Source organism: Leucopleurus acutus (genome assembly GCF_964270905.1).
Source record: "Leucopleurus acutus genome assembly, chromosome: 19".
NCBI lineage: Eukaryota > Metazoa > Chordata > Mammalia > Artiodactyla > Delphinidae > Leucopleurus > Leucopleurus acutus.
Genome location: NC_139161.1, coordinates 26,280,482 through 26,300,283, shown reverse-complemented (window position 1 = coordinate 26,300,283; position 19,802 = coordinate 26,280,482). Strand labels below are relative to the sequence as shown.

At 39.5% G+C, this 19,802-nt stretch overlaps 1 protein-coding gene and 1 pseudogene across 7 annotated transcripts in view; one reads left to right on the top strand and one right to left on the bottom strand.

The window, feature by feature from the left end:
• ACACA (acetyl-CoA carboxylase alpha) overlaps positions 1–19,802 on the bottom strand; it is a 208,601-nt gene that overhangs the window by 137,179 nt on the left and 51,620 nt on the right. For 3 of the 6 annotated variants that reach the window (XM_082861297.1, XM_082861299.1, XM_082861296.1), the window contains exons 2-3: positions 8,418–8,464; positions 5,161–5,413 (exon numbers count right to left, since the gene is read on the bottom strand). In XM_082861297.1, coding sequence (XP_082717423.1) covers positions 5,161–5,387 — 227 coding nt within the window. In that variant the 5' untranslated portion in view covers positions 5,388–5,413; positions 8,418–8,464. Of the gene's footprint in view, positions 1–5,160; positions 5,657–8,417; positions 8,465–19,802 lie in introns of those variants that run through there. The other 3 variants (XM_082861294.1, XM_082861295.1, XM_082861300.1) reach the window with 1 other exon arrangement.
• LOC309975559 (non-selective voltage-gated ion channel VDAC2-like) lies at positions 190–1,208 on the top strand (annotated as a pseudogene). The gene has a single exon. The product of its transcript is annotated as a non-selective voltage-gated ion channel VDAC2-like (transcript).

Below are 19,802 nucleotides of genomic sequence, written 5' to 3'. Positions count from 1 at the left end.
TTGAGATGCTTACATTCAGTCTTTAATGGTTTTTCTCCTCAAATGTTCAATTAAATATTAATAATGAACTTCGCCCTCCAACCTTGGCAGCTGCAGCCCGACCCCGAGTGACCTGCCTCAGCCCCTTACCCCCAGGAGACCACGAGATCACCTTTTCCCAAGGTCTACCGACAGAACTGCCCGAGGCCAATGTACCTTGGCAAAGCTGCCAGAGATATTTTCAACAAAGGATTTGGTTTGGGGCTGAAGAAACTAGATGTGAAAACAAAGTCATGCAGTGGGGTGGAATTCTCAACATCTGGTTAATCTAACACAGACACTGGTTAAGTTACTGGGACCTTGGAGACCAAATATAAATGGTGTGAGTATGGTCTGACTTTCACAGAAAAGTGGAACACTGATAACACTCTGGGAACAGGAATCGCTATTGAAGACCAGATTTGTCAAGGTTTGAAACTGACATCCGATACCACCTTTTCACCAAACACGGGAAAGAACAGAGGTAAAATCAAGTCTTCTTACAAGAGGGAGTGTATAAACCTTGGTTGTGACGTTGGCTTTGATTTTGCTGGACCTGCAATCCACAGTTCAGCGGTCTTTGCTTATGAGGGCTGGCTTGCTGGGCACCAGATGACCTTTGACAGTGCCAAATCAAAGCTGACAAGGAATAATTTTGCAGCGGGCTACAGGACTGGGGACTTCCAGCTACACACTAACATCAATGATGGGACAGAATTTGGAGGGTCAATTTATCAGAAAGTATGTGAAGATCTTGACACTTCAGTAAACCCTGCTTGGAACCAACTGCAGTAGCTTTGGCACCGCAGGAACCAACTGCACTAGCTTTGGCATTGCAGCTAAATATCAGTTGGATCCCACTGCTTCCATTTCTGCAAAAGTCAACAACTCTAGTTTAATTGGAGTGTGTGCTACACTCAGACTCTGAGGCCTGGTGTGAAGCTTACACTGTCTGCTCTGGTAGATGGGAAGAGCATTAATGCTGGAGGCCACAAGCTGGGGCTTGCCCTGGAGTTGGAGGCTTAATCCAGCTGAACGAAACCTCTGGGAATGGATATCAGAAGATTTGGCCTTATATATTTCCAGTGTGACCAGCCGGCTTTCCCTGCCCCCCAGAAGGTGATCAAAACAAAGGATGATCTAAACAAGAGCTGCATTTTAAATATTTAGAGAGTTACTAGTTAGCTGGTTTCTAGTTGAATTGGTTATCTATCTAGTTACCAATGCTGCAGTCGTGCAGTCACTTACACATTATTTAAATGTATTTAACTGTTAAATGAGCTACCCACCAATAATGAAATAAACCTTTATGAAAACTGGAAAAAAAAATAATAGTAAGGTTCAGAAACGTATCAGCCTACCTGATACACAGGTCACAAACCCTAGCTGATCATCTCTAAAAATAAAAAGCCAGGGCTTCCCTGGTGGTGCAGTGGTTGAGAGTCCACCTGCCGATGCAGGGGACACGGGTTCGTGCCCCGGTCCGGGAAGATCCTACATGCTGCGGAGCAGCTGGGCCCGTGAGCCATGGCCTCTGAGCCTGCGCGTCCGGAGCCTGTGCTCCGCAATGGGAGAGGCCACAACAGTGAGAGGCCCGCGTACCGCAAAAAAAAAAAAAAAAAGCCAAAGCACAGTCATCTACAATGATGCCTATATATGATGCCTATATATTCCCACCAAGCTACAAGTACTTTCTTAGGGTATTATTTTCAAATGTCTGGGTCATAAAGCTTAAAGAGTGATTAATCCAATCCTACCCTGGCACTCTAGAAAACATGTGATGCAAGTCATCTCCAATTCTGGAAAAGTCTGTTTTCTTTTTCTGCCTATTCATCCATCACACCCACTTGACTTCTCATTTAGCACTTAAAACAAAGCCCTAACTTGAGACAGGGGCCCACTCTCATCCTATACTATGGCAATTACTTCACTTGGTTTTAGATGATCTCCAGTTAGCATCTTTTAAGAATGTACCTGCCTTTTTAATCTGTATCACCTGTGAAGGATTAAGACTATTCATTCTGGGAGCTAATCCTAAACTCAGCCAGTCTCTATTTAATTTGGGTTCAAAGGGCGAAAAGGAGTATCTGAATCAATATCATCATTTTCACAGATGAGGAATATGAGTCCAAAGAGGTAACATGAATTGTCTGTGGTCACCTACTTAATTGGTGGCAAATGTCAGAAGAGTCCTTTCTAATATATAAAATGAATTTGGAACAATTTAAATTACCCCCCAAGGACATCATATCCACAAGTGACTTAATAAATAAATCAATGGGGACTTCCCTGGTGGTGCAGTGGTTAAGAATTCACCTGCCATAGGGAGGGTAGGAGGGAGGGAGACGCAAGAGCGAAGAGATATGGGAACATATGTATATGTATAACTGATTCACTTTGTTATAAAGCAGAAACTAACACACCATTGTAAAGCAATTACACCCCAATAAAGATGTTAAAAAAAAAAAAGAATCCACCTGCCAATGCAGGGGACACGGGTTCGATCCCAGGTCTGGGAAGATCCCACATGCTGCAGAGCAACAAAGCCCGTGCACCACAACTACTGAGCCTACGCTCTAGAGCCTGCGAGCCACAACTACTGAGCCCATGCGCCGCAACTACTGAAGCTCGCATGCTCTAGGGCTGGCGTGCCGCAACTACTGAGCCCATGTGCTGCAACTAACTGAAGCCTGGGGGCCTAGAGCCCGTGCTCCACAAAAAGAGAAGCCAACACAATGAGAAGCCCACGCGCCACAACAAAGAGTAGCTCCTGCTCGCCACAACTAGAGTAAGCCCGTGCACAGCAACGAAGATCCAATGCAGCCAAAAAAAAAAAAAAAGTGATGGAAGTTTAAAAAAAAAGAAATGAATCAATGGAGAACCTTTGTTCTATTTTGGAACATTAGCTATCTGAGAAGCAAGTAGAAACTGGCACTGTCTCCTTCCCAGGCTGCTGATCACACTTCAATCCGTGGTTCCTCCACAAGCTACAGGCATGAGTTTTGCAACAGAAGGGCATGCAAAGAAATTCTCAAGTGCTCATACCACTGACCCCATAGACTTTGCAATAAGAGCCATCAACTTTGGGAATGATTTGGCAACTATAAACTGCCTTGTAATATCATCAGCTGAATCTCTTATAATGGTATTTATCTCACCATTGCCAAACTCACAATTTCATAATCCAATGAATGGATATTCTGCTTCACTTGGCCTCAAATTGGACAAATTTCTCAAGTGCTGTGTGGCTTTAAGGATTTAGATTTCACCCAGTCTTTCTCAACAGGGGCACCATGACATTGTGAGAACAATTCTCAGTTGTGTGTGATTATCCAGTACATTGCAGAAGGTTTAGAATCTTTGGTCCTTGGCCTTCTCAATGCAAGTAATCCCACCAGTCACAACCCCCACTCATTTACAAATGACCTCAGGGATACCGCCCCCAGTATTAGCCTTCAGGCCAACCATTAAGTGAACTATTAAGTAAGAAAAAATGTTTACATAAAGATAAAAACCTGACCTCTTTTCCCTGCTACTAAATACTGACTTCTATTCCTCTTTTTAGCCCAGAGATCAGATATAATACTTTATTCACTAACTCCTAAACACCAACTTTTGTCTGCACTAGTTATATAATTAAGACACTTGTATGGTCAGGGAAATAGAGGAGAAAAGTTACTTCAATGGAATCCGGGCATCTAACTTTGAATTCCAGTCTTCCAGCTATTTACCTTTAGGCAAGTTATTTTCCCTCTTTAGACCTCAGTTTTCTCATCTATTTAAATAAAAAGCATTAGGCTAAATTATCTTACTGGTTCATTGCAGTTCTAGGAAAAGTAAAACATAATTAACTTGCTTAACTCTTTTCTTTCAACCTCCACGTAGCCAAACAGGGGTGACCACTGACACTCACTACTTCATGTTTCAGAAGCAAGGACCCCAAATCCCCAGGGATAACCATAGGCAGGACAGTTGCTTTCAGCCAGACCCAGTACAGGATTTTACTACAGAATCTGTATCTTGGGTGTATAAAAAGGAGCTGAATTATTTTATGATCCATTAATTATAGAATCACCAAGATAATAACAGCAGCGATAGTCACCCTAATTTATGTTTATCTAGGCTAACCAATAATCTCAACCCTGGCTGTATACTAGACTCACTCAAATAGCTTTAAAAAAAAATGCCCCAGCTCCAAGCCAGGCCAGTATCACCTGAATCAGGATTTCTGGGGATGGGGCTCATTTCTTAAGGTCCTCCAAGCGATTCTGATGTACAGTAAAAACCAAGAACCACTAATTCAGACTTTTCAATCCAAGAAATGCAAAGCAAATGACCAAAAGTTCACACACTGGTTGTTCAATCAAACATCAATAAATAAGAATAATCTAGTGTTACTATTTACTGACATTCTCAATTACATGTAGAGAATCGTGTTTCTAGAGAAAAAGGAGAGCTCTACAACAACCCTTTGTTCCTCAATAAAGACTGGCCCTGCCAGAATTAGAATATAACTTTCTGACATGATAAAGCAGTTCAAAGAAAGATTACTACAAATTTGCCCACCCTTGCAAAAGTCCTATCAATCTTCAGACAGTTATAACAGTGTTAGTCAAAGTAGTACGGAGACTGAAATTCCTCACTCTTACTTGCTAGGTCTCACTAAAAGACCTAGCATGTAGGAGGAACGGGAGAAAGTTTAGAGGAACATTTAGGAAAAGACACTTTCAAAACCTGAACTCCAGGCAAAATACATCATTTCCCACTTATCAAAAAATCCAATGAAAAAAAAAAAAAAAACCAAGGGGGCTTCCCTGGTGGCGCAGTGGTTGAGAGTCCGCCTGCCGATGCAGGGGACACGGGTTTGTGCCCCGGTCCAGGAGGATCCCACATGCCGCGGAGCGGCTGGGCCCGTGGGCCATGGCCGCTGAGCCTGCGCGTCCAGAGCCTGTGCTCCGCAACGGGAGAGGACACAACAGTGAGAGGCCCGCATACCGCAAAAAAAAAAAAAAAAAGAAGTCCAATGATACAGAAAAAGGTGAAAAAATCTTGGCTCAAATTATTCGCGCTCTTTTCAGAACAAGATCAATGAAACCAACAGGACAGATTAAATAAGTAAAACATTAAACTTCTGTGACTTACCTCATGTGTAAGGCCAAGCCATCCTGTAGGCTAGAGATCCCCAAGTCAGAGAGCGTATCTGAGCAGACAGAGGCTGGTGACAGAGAGCCCTCCTTCTCCTCCAGTAGGTCCAGCTTCACCAGGTTGCTAATCTCATCCTCTGAGTTATCTTCAGACACGGAACCAATTATGAATCGGGAGTGCTGGTTGAGCTCCACAGGTTTGGCCAAGGAAGAAGGTTCATCCATTATTCCTTCAAAATGATCTCTCAGAGCTATGGAGAAGATGAAGGGTAAGTGAGAAAAGCAGGTTATGGATAATAACATGTATCTGAGGAAAGTCACAGGTTAGACCTAGTACACCACAGCTGGCACTTGGAAGCAAGGCAGAGTTTGAGAACTAGTTTACTTGGCTATTCTTTTTCAAGGCCTTTGCTTTCTAAAAGAAAAGAAAATCCAGATCATGGGAACTATGCCTAAAAAATTAAAATCAGTTCCCTTTTCCTCAAAGAACGTTCTCTCTAAAAACTATAAGCCATTCCCAATATCTATCAATTTGGTGAAGTCCAAGAGATAATAACGATCAGTGGAGAAATCTCTGTAGTAGGTGAAAGTTGCTGGTTGTGATACTGCGATTTCAGTTGTTAGCACTGGGGAGAATGCAGCGTAAGGGTTTGGGGAGAGCGGTGGTCATTTGAAACTTGGTGTTACATAACTATCATCTGGTTCCAAACACTATACTATGAGAGGCTATGAATTTTACATAAGTGTATATGCATATAAATATACACACGTGAAGTACATTTACATATGTACATACATATATAAGGCAAACTAAATGCGTGTATACATATACTACACACATACACAGCTTGCTTTAAAACAAACTCCAGATGAGTATTTTTTAATTAAAAAAAATCTTTACTTGTCCCCATGAGTTTTTTCTTAAATCACATCTGTTAAAAATTCACCCCAGGGATTTTGCTGGTGGCACAGTGGTTAAGACTCCGTGCTCCCAATGCAGGGGGCACGGGTTCGATCCCTGGTCAGGGAACTAGATCCCACACACATGCCACAACTAAGAGTTGGCATGCCACGCCTAAGGAGCACATGTGCTGCAACTAAGGAGCTGGCAAACCAAAACTAAGGAGCCCATGGGCCGCAACTAAGACCTGGCATAACCAAGTTAATTAATTAATTATTTTTTTAAAAACTTAAAACAAAAAAATTCACCCCAAAATGTCTGTTTTGGACTCTAATATGCTGATTGCTGACATTGATAGGGAGAAAGTGAATCTACTATCAAATTTTAAATTTATAATTAAAATTATGGAGGTGTTATCTCAATTAAGTACAAGTTTTCTAGATACAGGGCCTTACTAGTCAGGATTAGATGTTGCCAACCGCTAGCAAACTAATTAACAAAGACCAAAACATAGTTCAAAGCTCACAACAACAATAAAAACCCAAACTAAATGAAACAATATTTATTCTGTCATTTCAAAAATGCTATTTAAAAGTCAAAACTACACATCAAATTAGTATTAAACAGCTTGTAGCCTGACCAACGATTTTAATTCAGAGTAATGATTCCCAGTCCTGATATTGAGGTGCCTTCAGAGAAGGTTATAAATAAATAATAAACTTATTATTAATAATTGTATATGCTGTAAACCACTTTGATGTATAAAAGTAAACAGTAATGTCCTTTGACATTAGATAATAAAACATCAAGATTTTAAAATATTTGAGAATCATCACTAAATGTGTTAAAAACAACACATGCACCGTAATTTCGGTGTAATTTATGAATCAGAGCTTATTCGTTTACAAAAACACAACAGAATCTGTAAACCCTAGAGCAGTGGTTCGCAAAGTATGGTTGCCCGATCACAGCAGCAGCCACAGCAACCGCATGACCTGGGCTCTACCACAGACTAGCGAACTGTACTGGAACCTACAGGTTGGGGCACAGTAATCTATATTTTAACAAGTCCTGAAATTTGAGAACCACTGTGCTAGAAGAGTAAAACAGTAATAACAAATTGCCAGGAATGCTAAAAATACCTATAGACATTTCCTAAAAGCCAATTGGAGATTCCTTAGGCTAACTTTCATTTTTAAAACCAGAATCAAATATAAAAGTATCATGTGAAAGGAAAAAACTGACATCTAAATTCATCATACAGGGGACTTTCCTGGCGGTCCAGTGGTTAAGACTCCACGCTTCCACTGCAGGGTCGGGGGGCCCCGGTTTGATCTCTGGTGGGGCAACTAAGATTCCGCATGCCGCACGGTGTGGCCAAAAAAATAAATTAAATTAAATAAATAAATTCACTATACATTTCTCCCTTGGAATATTAGGTTTCTTTAAAAAAAATTTTTTTAATGTCTCCAGATTTTATAAAGAGGCTCATTTCCAGAACCTTCAAAAAACCCAAATCATTAAAAAGAGAAAAAAAGGACGGAAGGAAAAAAGGGAGAGAAGGAGGTAGGGAGGGAAAAGTTCTAACAGATTTACCACTCTGAAGAACACCAAAAAGTACAGCAGTGAAAAGGCTACTTCTTTCTCATTTTAGAGCAGTGAATAATCAAGCTTAAAAATAATAGATTAAAAAAATTTTTTCCAAATTTCATCTCAACTAACAGAAAATAATAGCTGCCTTCTTCACAAGAGAAATAAGGCACTCAGGGACAGATTCTAGTCTATAGTCTAAGCAAAATTAATAACTACACGAAAAAATAGAACTCACTGAAAAAGGAGCAATTCTCCTTTCTTCCATGGGAAAAGAAAAAGGATTAACGAATAAATGAAAGGTTCCATAAGGTCAACTTCAAATTTTTCTTTCCTAGCCGAGAAGAACATGAAGGAACCTATAGGTTCCAGAGACTGAAAGCAGCAAAGTGTCAACAGCTAAAGAGCCTGTCCACCAACCGGCAGCTCCACTGAGTGGTATTCCCAGGCACAAGCCTACAAACCACAGAAAAGAGAGGTCGTGTATGGAAAATCACTGAGAAGCTGTCCAGACACTCTAGAAGCTACTCCACAGCCCGTCCCATTTCCACTGATTCCAGGCCTGAACTGAAGAGAAAAGGTGGTGGATTACTACCACTGTCAGTCTCAACCACTTCAGGTAACCCACCTCCCACCTCCAGTCTGCCTATATTTTTTTGCGGAAGACAACTTTTAACATAAAAGCCTACAGTTTTATATTTTAGCACGTGAACATAAAATTTTTATCACACTGTAAACATGAAGAAGCATTATTTGTAACTGACCTCTTAAAATTCTTATTGTCTGAGCAGATATCCACCTCCAAAAAGAACTAAAGAGAGAAAGAGAGAGATTTGAAATGTCTTTCTTTAAGAAACCCAAATTTTATCAATTCCCGTTTTGCTCATCACAGTACAAAACTAGTCAAAGTATCATTTCTATGGTCAAATATACTATTTAACTTGAAGTATAAAGTTCAGTTGCTTAACTATTGGTTTAAATCTGTAAATCAAAAGCATTACACATTCAAAGACTTTACTATTCATGTAAAGTATTAAACAATAATCCAAGCTTACCATTTCACAAGGTGCCTTTTCCAATTGTATACTTTGATGGACACATTCCGACCCTATGATTTCCAATATTTCATCAAAAAGTAGGCAGTGGGGAGAAGAGAACCACAAGATTCTCAACAACTCAGTCAGGCTCTAATTATGTTTCCAAATGTTTATACCCACCCACAAAGGTTGGGAGCCAAGGAGAGGACAGGTCTCTCATTATTAAGTCCCTAAACTCTAAGGAACCAAAGAATCTCTAGCTACTTCCCAAATCCTGGTTTTCCTTCTATGCCCAACAATTATAATGTATTTGGGGTAGAGTTTCTCTACTTTGACTACGTATAACAATTACCTGTGGAGCCTTTTAAAAACACATGAATGGATAAAGAAGATGTGGTGTATACATACAATGGAATACTATTCAGCCATTAAAAACAGAATGAAATTTCACCATTTGCAACAACATGGATGGATTTGGAAGGTATTATGCTTAGTGAAATAAGTCAGACAGAGAAAGACAAATACTGTATGATATCACTTATATGCGGAATCTAAAAAATACAACAAACTAGTGAATATAACAAAAAAGAAGCAGACTCACAGATAGCAAGAAGAAACTACTGCTTACCAGTGGGGAGAGGGAAGGGGGAAGGGCAATAATGGGGTAGGGGATTAAGAGGTACAAACTGTTATGTATAAAATAAGCTACAAGGATATATTGTACAACACAGGAAATATAGCCAATATATATACTTTTTACTTTATTTTTTGGCTGCGTTGGGTCTTTGTTGCTGTGCGCGGGCTTTCTCTAGTTGTGGCGAGCGGGGTCTACTCTTTGTTGCGGTGTGCAGGCTTCTCATTGCAGTGGCTTCTCTTTGTTGCGGAGCACAGGCTCTAGGCACGCGGGCTGCAGTAGTTGTGGCTCACGGGCTCTAGAACGCAGGCTCAGTAGTTGTGGCCCACGGGCTTAGTTGCTCCGCAGCATGTGGGATCTTCCCGGACCAGGGCTCAAACCCGTGTTCCCTACATTGGCAGGCGGATTCTTAACCACTGCGCCACCAAGGAAGTCCCTAGCCAATATTTTATAGTAACTATAAATGGAGTATAACCTTTAAAAATTGTAAATCACTATGTTGTACACCTGTAACATACAATACTGTACATCAACTATACTTCAATTAAAAAAATTATTTAAAAAAAATGTCTAAACTCCATTCCAGATCTTCTGAATCAGAATCCCTGCTTGGCGGCTTCCCTGGTGGCGCAGTGGTTAAGAATCTGCCTGCCAATGCAGGGGACACGAGTTTGAGCCCTGGTCCGGGAAGCTCCCACATGCCGCGGAGCAACTAAGCCCGTGCACCACAACTACTGAGTCTTGCGCTCTAGAGCCCATGAGTCACAACTACTGAGCCCACACGCCTGGAGCCTGTGCTCCACAACAAGAGAAGCCACCCCAATGAGAAGCCCGCACACCGCATTGAAGAGTAGTTCCCGCTCACCGCAACTAGAGAAAGCCCACACACAGCAACGAAGAACCAATGCAGCCAAAAAAAAAAAAAAAACAGAATCCCTGCTGGAGACCCAGATATTTGAATATTAAGTTCCACAACTGATTGAACCTCTTTACATCCAGGCTTGAAAACCACTGGTCTAGGGTGGAGAAGAAAAAAGAAGGAAAGAACTTCTTTACACTGATAGGGAAATCCAGAACTTCTAAGAGAGGACCCCAAATGACAAGCAACAAGACTGGGGACAGTGCAGGTATGCCAACTGGCAAATTAGGATGTACCCAATTGTGTAGTCTGAGCTAATACTATTCCCTACAATTGTGGTAGAGAAGGGAGTGAGAAGAGGAAGGGAAAAGTATGTAGTTTGGATGGGATGTAACAAAAGGTGTCAGGGGAGCTGGAGTCAAAACCTAGGACCAAGATCACACTCTGACTCTGACACGTTACTGGCAGTGCAAACTTGAACAAGTCACTTACCATCTCTGAGTCATCTCATCTGTAAAAATAAAAAGAGGTCATATGTACCTCATGGGACTGCTGTGAGGTCTGAGAGTACAGGAAAGGGTTTTACAAGCACTAAACCAGTGTTTTTCAAACTACGGGCTACCAATAATCAGAATACTAAGAAATTAAGTTAATGGGTTACAACCAACATTTTACAAATTAAATATTCAATAGAATAGAAAATGTTGAGTTCACCATACTTCATAAGGATAAATACTGCTTTGTAAAATTTTGTATCAGTTATATATATATGTCATGACATTAATGTCATCTTATTGTGTCCAAAAAGTTAAGTAATTTTTAAAAATTTTTATTGGAGTATAGTTGATTTACAATGTTGTGCTAGTTTCAGGTGTACAGCAAAGTGAATCAGTTATACACATACCAAAAAGTTGTCTTTTGTGCGTGGTGTGTGTTTGTGTGTGTGTATTTGGGTTTTTTTTGGTTGTTCCATGCAGCATGCAGGATCTTAGTTCCCCAACCAGAGATGGAACCCATGTCCCCCTGCATTGGGAGCTCGGAGTCTTAACCACTGGACTGCCAGGGAAGTCCCAAAAAGTTAAGTCTTAAAGCCACAATTAATCCTCACTCTTCTGCCCCCCCGACTTTATGCCCTCAAACAAGCACAGTGAGTTAAGTACCTAAACCAATGGTTCTTAAATTTTCTTAAGTCAAGACACTACTAGAAATCTAATAAAAGCTATGGACCCTGTCCTGACAAAAATGTACCCTCACAAAAATTTTGCTTCCATACAAGTTTGGTATCCCTAAAGCCTTGCCATGAATTAGGCTAAGACTTTTCCTCTAAGCGGACAAATAATGGAATTGACCCCTGGGGAAGGCTCATATAGCTGCTGTCTTATCCCCTCCAAAAGAAGGCCTTTCCACAGATCCAGTTGTAGGATATTCTGCTTAGTCAAATAAACATTTCCTTCATTATAGCAAATGTTGCCAATGTCAAATTTTCTTTTATTTAAAAATACATATAATTGACCCTTGAACAACAGCAGTGGTTAGGGGTGCTGACCTTCCACACAGTCAAAAAGCCATGTATAACTTAGAGTGGGCCCTCCGTATATGCAGTTCCTTCAAATCCAAGATTCAGCATCCACAGATGTGACCAACCTTTGGTTCTTGTAGTAATTGCAGCATTTACTACTGAAAAAAATATCCACGTGTAAGTGGACCCATGCAGTTCAAACCCCTGTTATTTAAAGATCAACTATATATGTTCTTGAACTTTTATTTGGGGACTCTTAAAAATATCTGCAGAAGGCTTTCCATGTTCCTGAAAAATGAGTTAAAGCTAATTATAGATAATGCACTTATTTATTTAGATATTTCTCTAAATAAAATAGAACAGATTTTACCAAACTTAGTAAACATGTTCTCCTTGAATTCAAATGACATGGTATTTTCCAAGCAATTCTAATTAAAGAGGCAGCAATTAGTCTTCATAGCCACTGATAAAAGTATCCAACCTAACACAACATATCCTTACTCTTTAAGCCATAGTAACTTCATTGAAATTTATTCAGAAAGAATCACTGACTTTTCCTCTTCATTTTTGTCATTTTATTGATGAACTCTTAAATGGATTTTGGTATTAATTCAGTATCCATAAGAGAATTATACAGTTTTTCTTAAGCCATATTTTACTTTCTTGCAAGTTTTGAATTTTAAAATGACAAGGACTTGTGTTCCAACTTGTGAGATAAATAATGTATATTCAAAGATAAATAAGATTTGGTCCCTGGCTAAGTGGCTGTGGACACTTAAATAAACAATTACAGTACTATAATAATTTCTAGGTGTAGAAACATAAAAGAAGGGTACATTATCCAAACCTGGAGGTGATAATGGTGAAGACAAAGATCAAAGAAGACTGCTTGGAGTGGGAAGGCATTAGCAATGAAGAACTAGGGAGAAAAGCAAGGAGGGAGAGGAAAGCAAGGAGGGAGAGGAAGGAGCATTCCATGTAGAAGAAATCACTGAATAAAGACCTAGATGGGGACTTCGCTAGTGGTGCAGTGGGTAAGATTCTGCACTCCCAATGCAGGGGGCCCGGGTTCTATCCCTGGTCAGGGAACTAGACCCTGCATGCATGCCACAACTAAGAAGCCTGCATGCCACAGCTAAGAAGTCCACATGCTGCAACTAAATGATCCCGCATGCTGCAACTAAATATCCCACATGCCACAATGAAGATCCTGCCTGCCACAACTAAGGCCCAGCACAGCCAAAATAAATAAATATTTTTTTAAAAAGACCTAGATGGTAGAGGGACTTCCCCAGTGGTCCAGTGGTTAGAACTCCACGCTTCCGCTGCCAGGGCCTGGATTCATTCTTCAATCCCTGCTCAGGGAACTACACGGGGTGGCAAAAAGAAAAAAAAAAAAAAAACAGCAACGTATTTCTTTAGGGTATAATAGTCAGAGAAAATAACATGGTGTACTTATCTGTCCTATTCCTCATTTCTCAGTCCAGGGATATAGAATATTTATCAAGGAGGAAGCTGGTACAAACTTCTCACCTTTCAAGAAATCTTTAATGAAGTCTTGCCAAACTTTTGGATAAGGATGGTAGGTTGAACACATATCCACTTTTGCTCCTGCCTGAAATCCCACTAAAACAACAATCAAGGAATTTTTTAAAAGCCATAAGCCATAAAAAGACACTCCTTCCCACCTCCCCCCAAAAAAGTCAGAGGAGACAATAGCAAGATAATTTTCTTAGAAGGCAGATGGAAGAGTGATAAATGACTACACAAACCGAAGAAAATTAAATCATGATCCATCTGTGGTAAACTTAGAATAAATAAAATTTACATCATGGAATCTCCAAAATGTCCAGGAAGTGGAAGTGAAAGATGGAACTATAAAGAGGACTGGCTGAAATTCCATTTCAGAAGCTTCAGATCCTTAGATTTTCTTCCCAGCTGTAAAGCCAGGTGCCTGCTGCTCTACCATCTTGGTAAGAGACTGAAGATTTATACTCTAGAGAGGGTTAAACGGAGGGTTTCTAGGCTGAGGGATGCCAGCAACAGTAAAGGGGAAGGCACCATATTGAAAATGGAGAGATTAAGTAAAAATGTTGAGTAAGACCTCCCAGCCTTCTTTCCCTAATTTTCACCCTCCAGGAGGGAAACTGAAGGATCCTTCTTTGCAGAATCTAACCAGACCAACGAAAAAAAGCCTCAAGTAGAACATTAGAGATCCCAAATTAAGATGCCCAAGCAGATCACCCACAGTGAAATTAACAGTCAAGAAACCTCATTTATATTTTCATAATCTTGAATCAGTTTTTCAATCCTCTCTAAATTGTAGCAGTCAATTAAGGATTACTAGATGTCTAAGAAAAACCTCCAACATGAAAGAATTTTTAAAAAGTAATGACCACCTGTAGAAAAAAACGCAACTTGGGCTTCCCTGGTGGCGCAGTGGTTGAGAGTCCGCCTGCCGATGCAGGGGACACGGGTTCGTGCCCCGGTCTGGGAAGATCCCACATGCCGCGGAGCAGCTGGGCCCGTGAGCCATGGCCGCTGAGCCTGCATGTCTGGAGCCTGTGCTCCGCAACGGGAGAGGCCACAACAGTGAGAGGCCCACGTACCACCAAAAAAAAAAGAAAAAAATGCAACTTGAAGAGATTATGCAAAAAAAAAAAAAAAATTAAAATTGGGGGGGGGAGGGGAGGGGAGGAGGGCAACCTGACTTCTGTGGTATTTTCCCCCCAAACACATAACCCTAGTATAATCATGAGAAAACATCAGACAAATTTGAATTAAAGGACATTCTACAAAATACTTGAACAGTCCTCTTCAAAACTGTCAAGGTCATTAAAAAAAAAAAGACTAAGAAACTATCACAGATCAGGGGAGACTAAGGAGACATCACCACTAAATGCAATGCCGTTTCTTGGATTAGATCCTGGAACAACAACAACAACAATTTAAAAAACACATCAGTTTAAAAAAAAAACTGGGGAAACCTGAGTAAAGTCTATAATTTAATTAATAGTACTGAACCAATGTTAACTTCTTGGTATTGACAAAAGTACTGCAACTATATAAGATATTAACATTAAGGGAAGGCTGGTGAAGGGTGTGCAGGAAACTTATGTACTCTCTTTACAGCTTTCCTGTAAGTCTAAAGTCACTTCAAAATTGAAAAAAATTTAGAAATTTTAATTTTAAAAGACTATCATTATCCTGAGAGAACTAAGAGAAGATATTACTTACATGAAACACAATGGGATATTTTTAAAAGAAACATTTAAAGAAAAGAAAGAGTTCTCAAAAGTTAAAAATACAATCACAGCAATGAAAATACTCAAAACAGAGTTAGAAGATAAAGTTAACAAAAATCTTTCATAAATCACAATAAAAAGACAAAAGGATGGACACAGCCTCATCCACCAGCAGAAGCAAGAAGAACTACAATCCTGCAACCTGGGGAACAAAAACCACATTCACGGAAAGACAGACAAAATGAAAAGGCAGAGGGCTATGTACCAGATGAAGGAACAAGATAAAACCCCAGAAAAACAACTAAATGAAGTGGAGATAGGCAACCTTCCATAAAAAGAATTCAGAATAATGATAGTGAAGATGATACAGGACCTCGGAAAAAGAATGGAGGCAAAGACCAAGAAGACGCAAGAAATGTTTAACGAAGACCTAGAAGATTTAAAGAACAAACACCTAGAAGAATTAAAAAACAAACAAAGAGATAAACAATACAATAATTGAAGTGAAAAATACACTAGAAGGAATCAATAGCAGCATAACTGAGGCAGAAGAATGGATAAGTGACCTGGAAGACAGAATGGTGGAATTCACTGCCACAGAACAGAAAAAAGAAAAAAAAAATGAAAAGAAATGAAGACAGCCTAAGAGACCTCTGGGACAACATTAAATGCAAAAACATTCACATTATAGGGGTCCCAGAAGGAGAAGAGAGAGAGAAAGGACCCGAGAAAATATTTGAAGAGATTATAGTCGAAAACTTCCTTAACATGGGAAAGGAAACAGCCACCCAAGTCCAGGAAGCGCAGAGAGTCCCAGGCAGGATAAACTGAAGGAGAAACATGCCAAGACACATAGTAATCAAACTGACAAAAATTAAAGACAAAGAAAAATTATTAAAAGCAACACGGGAAAAAGGACAAATAACATACAAGGGAACTCCCATACAGTTAACAGCTGATTTCTCAGCAGAAACTCTACAAGCCAGAAGGCAGTGGCAAGATATATTTAAAGTGATGAAAGGGAAGAACAAGATGAAGGAAGTACCAGATGAAGGAACAAGATAAAACCCCAGAAAAACAAGCAAAAAACTCTGTACAACCGGGCTTCCCTGGTGGCGCAGTGGTTGAGAGTCCGCCTGCCAATGCAGGGGACATGGGTTCGTGCCCCGGTCTGGGAAGATCCCACATGCCGCGGAGCGGCTGGGCCCATGAGCCATGGCCACTGAGCCTGCGCATCCGGAGCCTGTGCTCCGCAACGGGAGAGGCCACAACAGTGAGAGGCCCGCGTACTGCAAAAAAAAAAAAAAAAAAATCTGTACAATCAAGATTACTCTACCCAGCAAGGATCTCTTTCGGATTTGATGGAGAAATCAAAACCTTTATAGACAAGCAAAAGCTAAGAGAATTCAGCACCACCAAACCAGCTCTACAACAAATGCTAAAGGAACTTCTCTAAGTGGGAAACACAAGAGAAGAAAAGGACCTACAAAAACAAACCCAAAACAAGAAAATGGTCATAGGAACATATGTATCAATAATTACCTTAAATGTGAATGGATTAAATGCTCCAACCAAAAGACACAGGCTTGCTGAATGGATACAAAAACAAGACCCACATATATGCTGTCTACAAGAGACCCGCTTCAGACCTAGAGACACATACAGGCTGAAAGTCCGGGGATGGAAAAAGATATTCCATGCAAATGGAAATCAAAAGAAAGCTGGAGTAGCAATACTCATATCAGCTAAAATAGATTTTAAAATAAAGAATGCTACAAGACACAAGGAAGGACACTATATAATGATCAAGGGATCAATCCAAGAAGAAGATATAACAATTATAAATATATATGCACCCAACATAGGAGCACCTCAATACATAAGACAAATGGTAACAACTATAAAAGAGGAAATCGACAGTAACACAAAAATAGTGGGGGACTTTAACATCTCACTTACACCGAAGGACAGATCATCCAGACAGAAAATTAATAAGGAAACACAAGCTTTAAATGACACAATAGACCAGATAGATTTAATTGATATTTATAGGACATTCCATCCAAAAACAGCAAATTACACTTTCTTCTCAAGGCACATGGAACGTTCTCCAGATAGATCTCATCTTGGGTCACAAATCAAGCCTCAGTAAATTTAAGAAAACTGAAACTGAATCAAGCATTTTTTCCGATCACAATGCTATGAGATTGGAAATCAGTTACAGGGAAAAAAACGTAAAAACCACAAACACATGGAGGCTAAACAATACATTACTAAATAACCAAGAGATCACTGAAGAAATCTAAGAGGAAATCAAAAAATACCTAGAGACAAATTACAATGAAAACACGACACTCCAAAACCTATGGGATGCAGCAAAAGCAGTTCTAAGAGGGAAGTTTACAGCAATACAATCCTACCTCAAGAAACAAGAAAAATCTCAAATAAATGATCTAACCTTACACCTAAAGAACTAGAGAAAGAACAAACAAAACCCGAAGTTAGTAGAAGGAAAGAAATCATAAAGATCAGAGTAGAAATAAATGAAATAGAAACAAAGAAAACAATAGCAAAGATCAATAAAATTAAAAGCTGGTTCTTTGAGAAGATAAACAAAATTGATAAATCTTTAGCCAGACTCATCAAGAAAAACAGGGGGAAAAAAAAAGAGAAAAGGATGAATAATAAGAGAGAAAAGATGAGAGTATTAGAGAACTTATTCAGAAGGTCCAACATATGAAGAAGAGGCGCTCCCAAAAGCAGGAACAGAACAAAATAGTGGAAAGCCTTTAACTGATGTAATAATTCAATAAAGTTCCTAAAACTGAAATGCATAATTGCCAGATTAAGAAGATCCATCAAAGGCATACTACAACAAACAAAAACAGACACCAAGGGACATCACTGAAATTTTAAAAAGTGAAGACATAGAGAAGATCCTATAAGCCTCCAGAGAGGAAAGAAAGGCCACGTACAAAGGAGCAAGAATCAGAATGCCCTTCAGACTTACCAACAAAAACAGTGGAAGCCTAAAGGTAGTGAAACAATGCCTTCAAAATTCTGAAGGAAAATTATTTTGAACCTAAAATTCTAGATCCAATCAATGTTTCAACAACTGTGAGGATAAAGATAGCTTTAGACAGAAAAATCTCAAAATAATTACCTCCTAGAATGAAGCAATTAGAAACATATTTCATTTTACAAACGGCAGTGCCATAATTGATACAGCCAAGAATCATAAATGTATGTTAAAACCACTGGGTAAGAGATTATTCAAAAACAGGATATTCCTGTGTCTTAAAAAAATCACCTTACAGAAGAGGACTCTGGGAAGATGGTATAGTAGGAAGTACTAGGACTCTGTCTCCCTACCTAGACAACACTTGCACCGGCAGAATCTGTCTGATGTAACTATTTTGGAATACTGGAATCTACTGAAAGCTTGCAACTTCCAGGGGCAGATTTTGGAGGTTAATTGTGGTTAATTATGGTCAATTGCATTTCTTAGTATAGCAGCAGCTATCCATGCACCACCCTCAGTTACATGGCAGTTATCAACCAACTGTGTACATGTTTCTGGAGCAACACACATGCAGGTTGCGGGAGCCAAGTGGGAGAAAATAACCCTGTCTTCGAAACACTGGGGATCTGTGCTCTGATCACTGATTGCTGTTTCTGATCACATAGGTGGAGACAAAGAGGTAGACAGCCACAATTGTTACACCTCCTCTCACTGTTGCAAGTCCCTCCCCCTCTAGCTGAAGTGACTTCTGGGGGACTTAAAGAACCAGTGTCTTTTTATGTCCCCTTCATTTTCCTTTTTCCCCCGTTTGGGAGCCAGACACTAAACACTAGTACATTCAAAAACTACTGCATATACAGGGAAAAATTAGAAAGTGACTTAACATGCCCAGAGGAAGACTCAGGAAAAGACTTGAAGAGACCTAAAGTTTATACCTCAGGTTGACCTTCAACACAGAGACAGCCTACAACAGTCAAAAAAACAAAAATCACGATAAGAAAGCATCAAATTCTGGGAAGAAAGAGAATCTGATTTCCAGAGTTACCACATTATTAGAATCAAATGTCCAGTTTTCAACAAAAGATCACAAGGCACACAAAGCAAGAGGAAAATATGGCCATTTCAAAAAAAAAAAACTTAAACCAACAGAAACTGTTCCTAAAAAATACCAGAAAGCAGATATTCTAGACAAAAATGTTAAAAACAACTGTTTAAAAGTTACTCAAAGAACTAAAGGAAGATGGGGAGAAAGTCAAGAAAACAATGTTTAAATAAAATGGAAATATGAATAAAGAAATAGAAAACCTAAAAAGAAACCAAAAAGAAATTCTGCAGCTGAAAAGTACAATAACTGAAATGAAAAATTCACTAGGGGACTTAAAGGCAAACTTGAGCAAGCGGAAGAAAGAATCTGCAAACTTTAAGACAGAACATGTAAATTATCAAGTCTGAGAACAGAAAGAAAACAGATTGAAGAAAAGTGAACAGAGACTAAGGGAGCTGTGGGACACCATCAAGAAACCAAAATATGTACTGTGAGCTCTCAGAAGGAGAAGTGAGAAAATAACAGAAAATATTTGAAGAAATAATGGCTGAAAACTTCCCAAATTTGATGAAATACATGAATATAAACATAAAAGAAGCTTAACAAACACCAAGTGAGACAAACTCAAAGTGAGCAACATAGACATACTTTATAATCAAACTTTTAAATGTCAAAAGACAAGGAGAGAATCTTGAAAGCAGCAAGAGAAAAATGACTCATCACATACAAGAAAACCTCAGTAAGATTATAAGCAGATTTCTCATCAGAAACTTTGGAGGCCAGAAGGC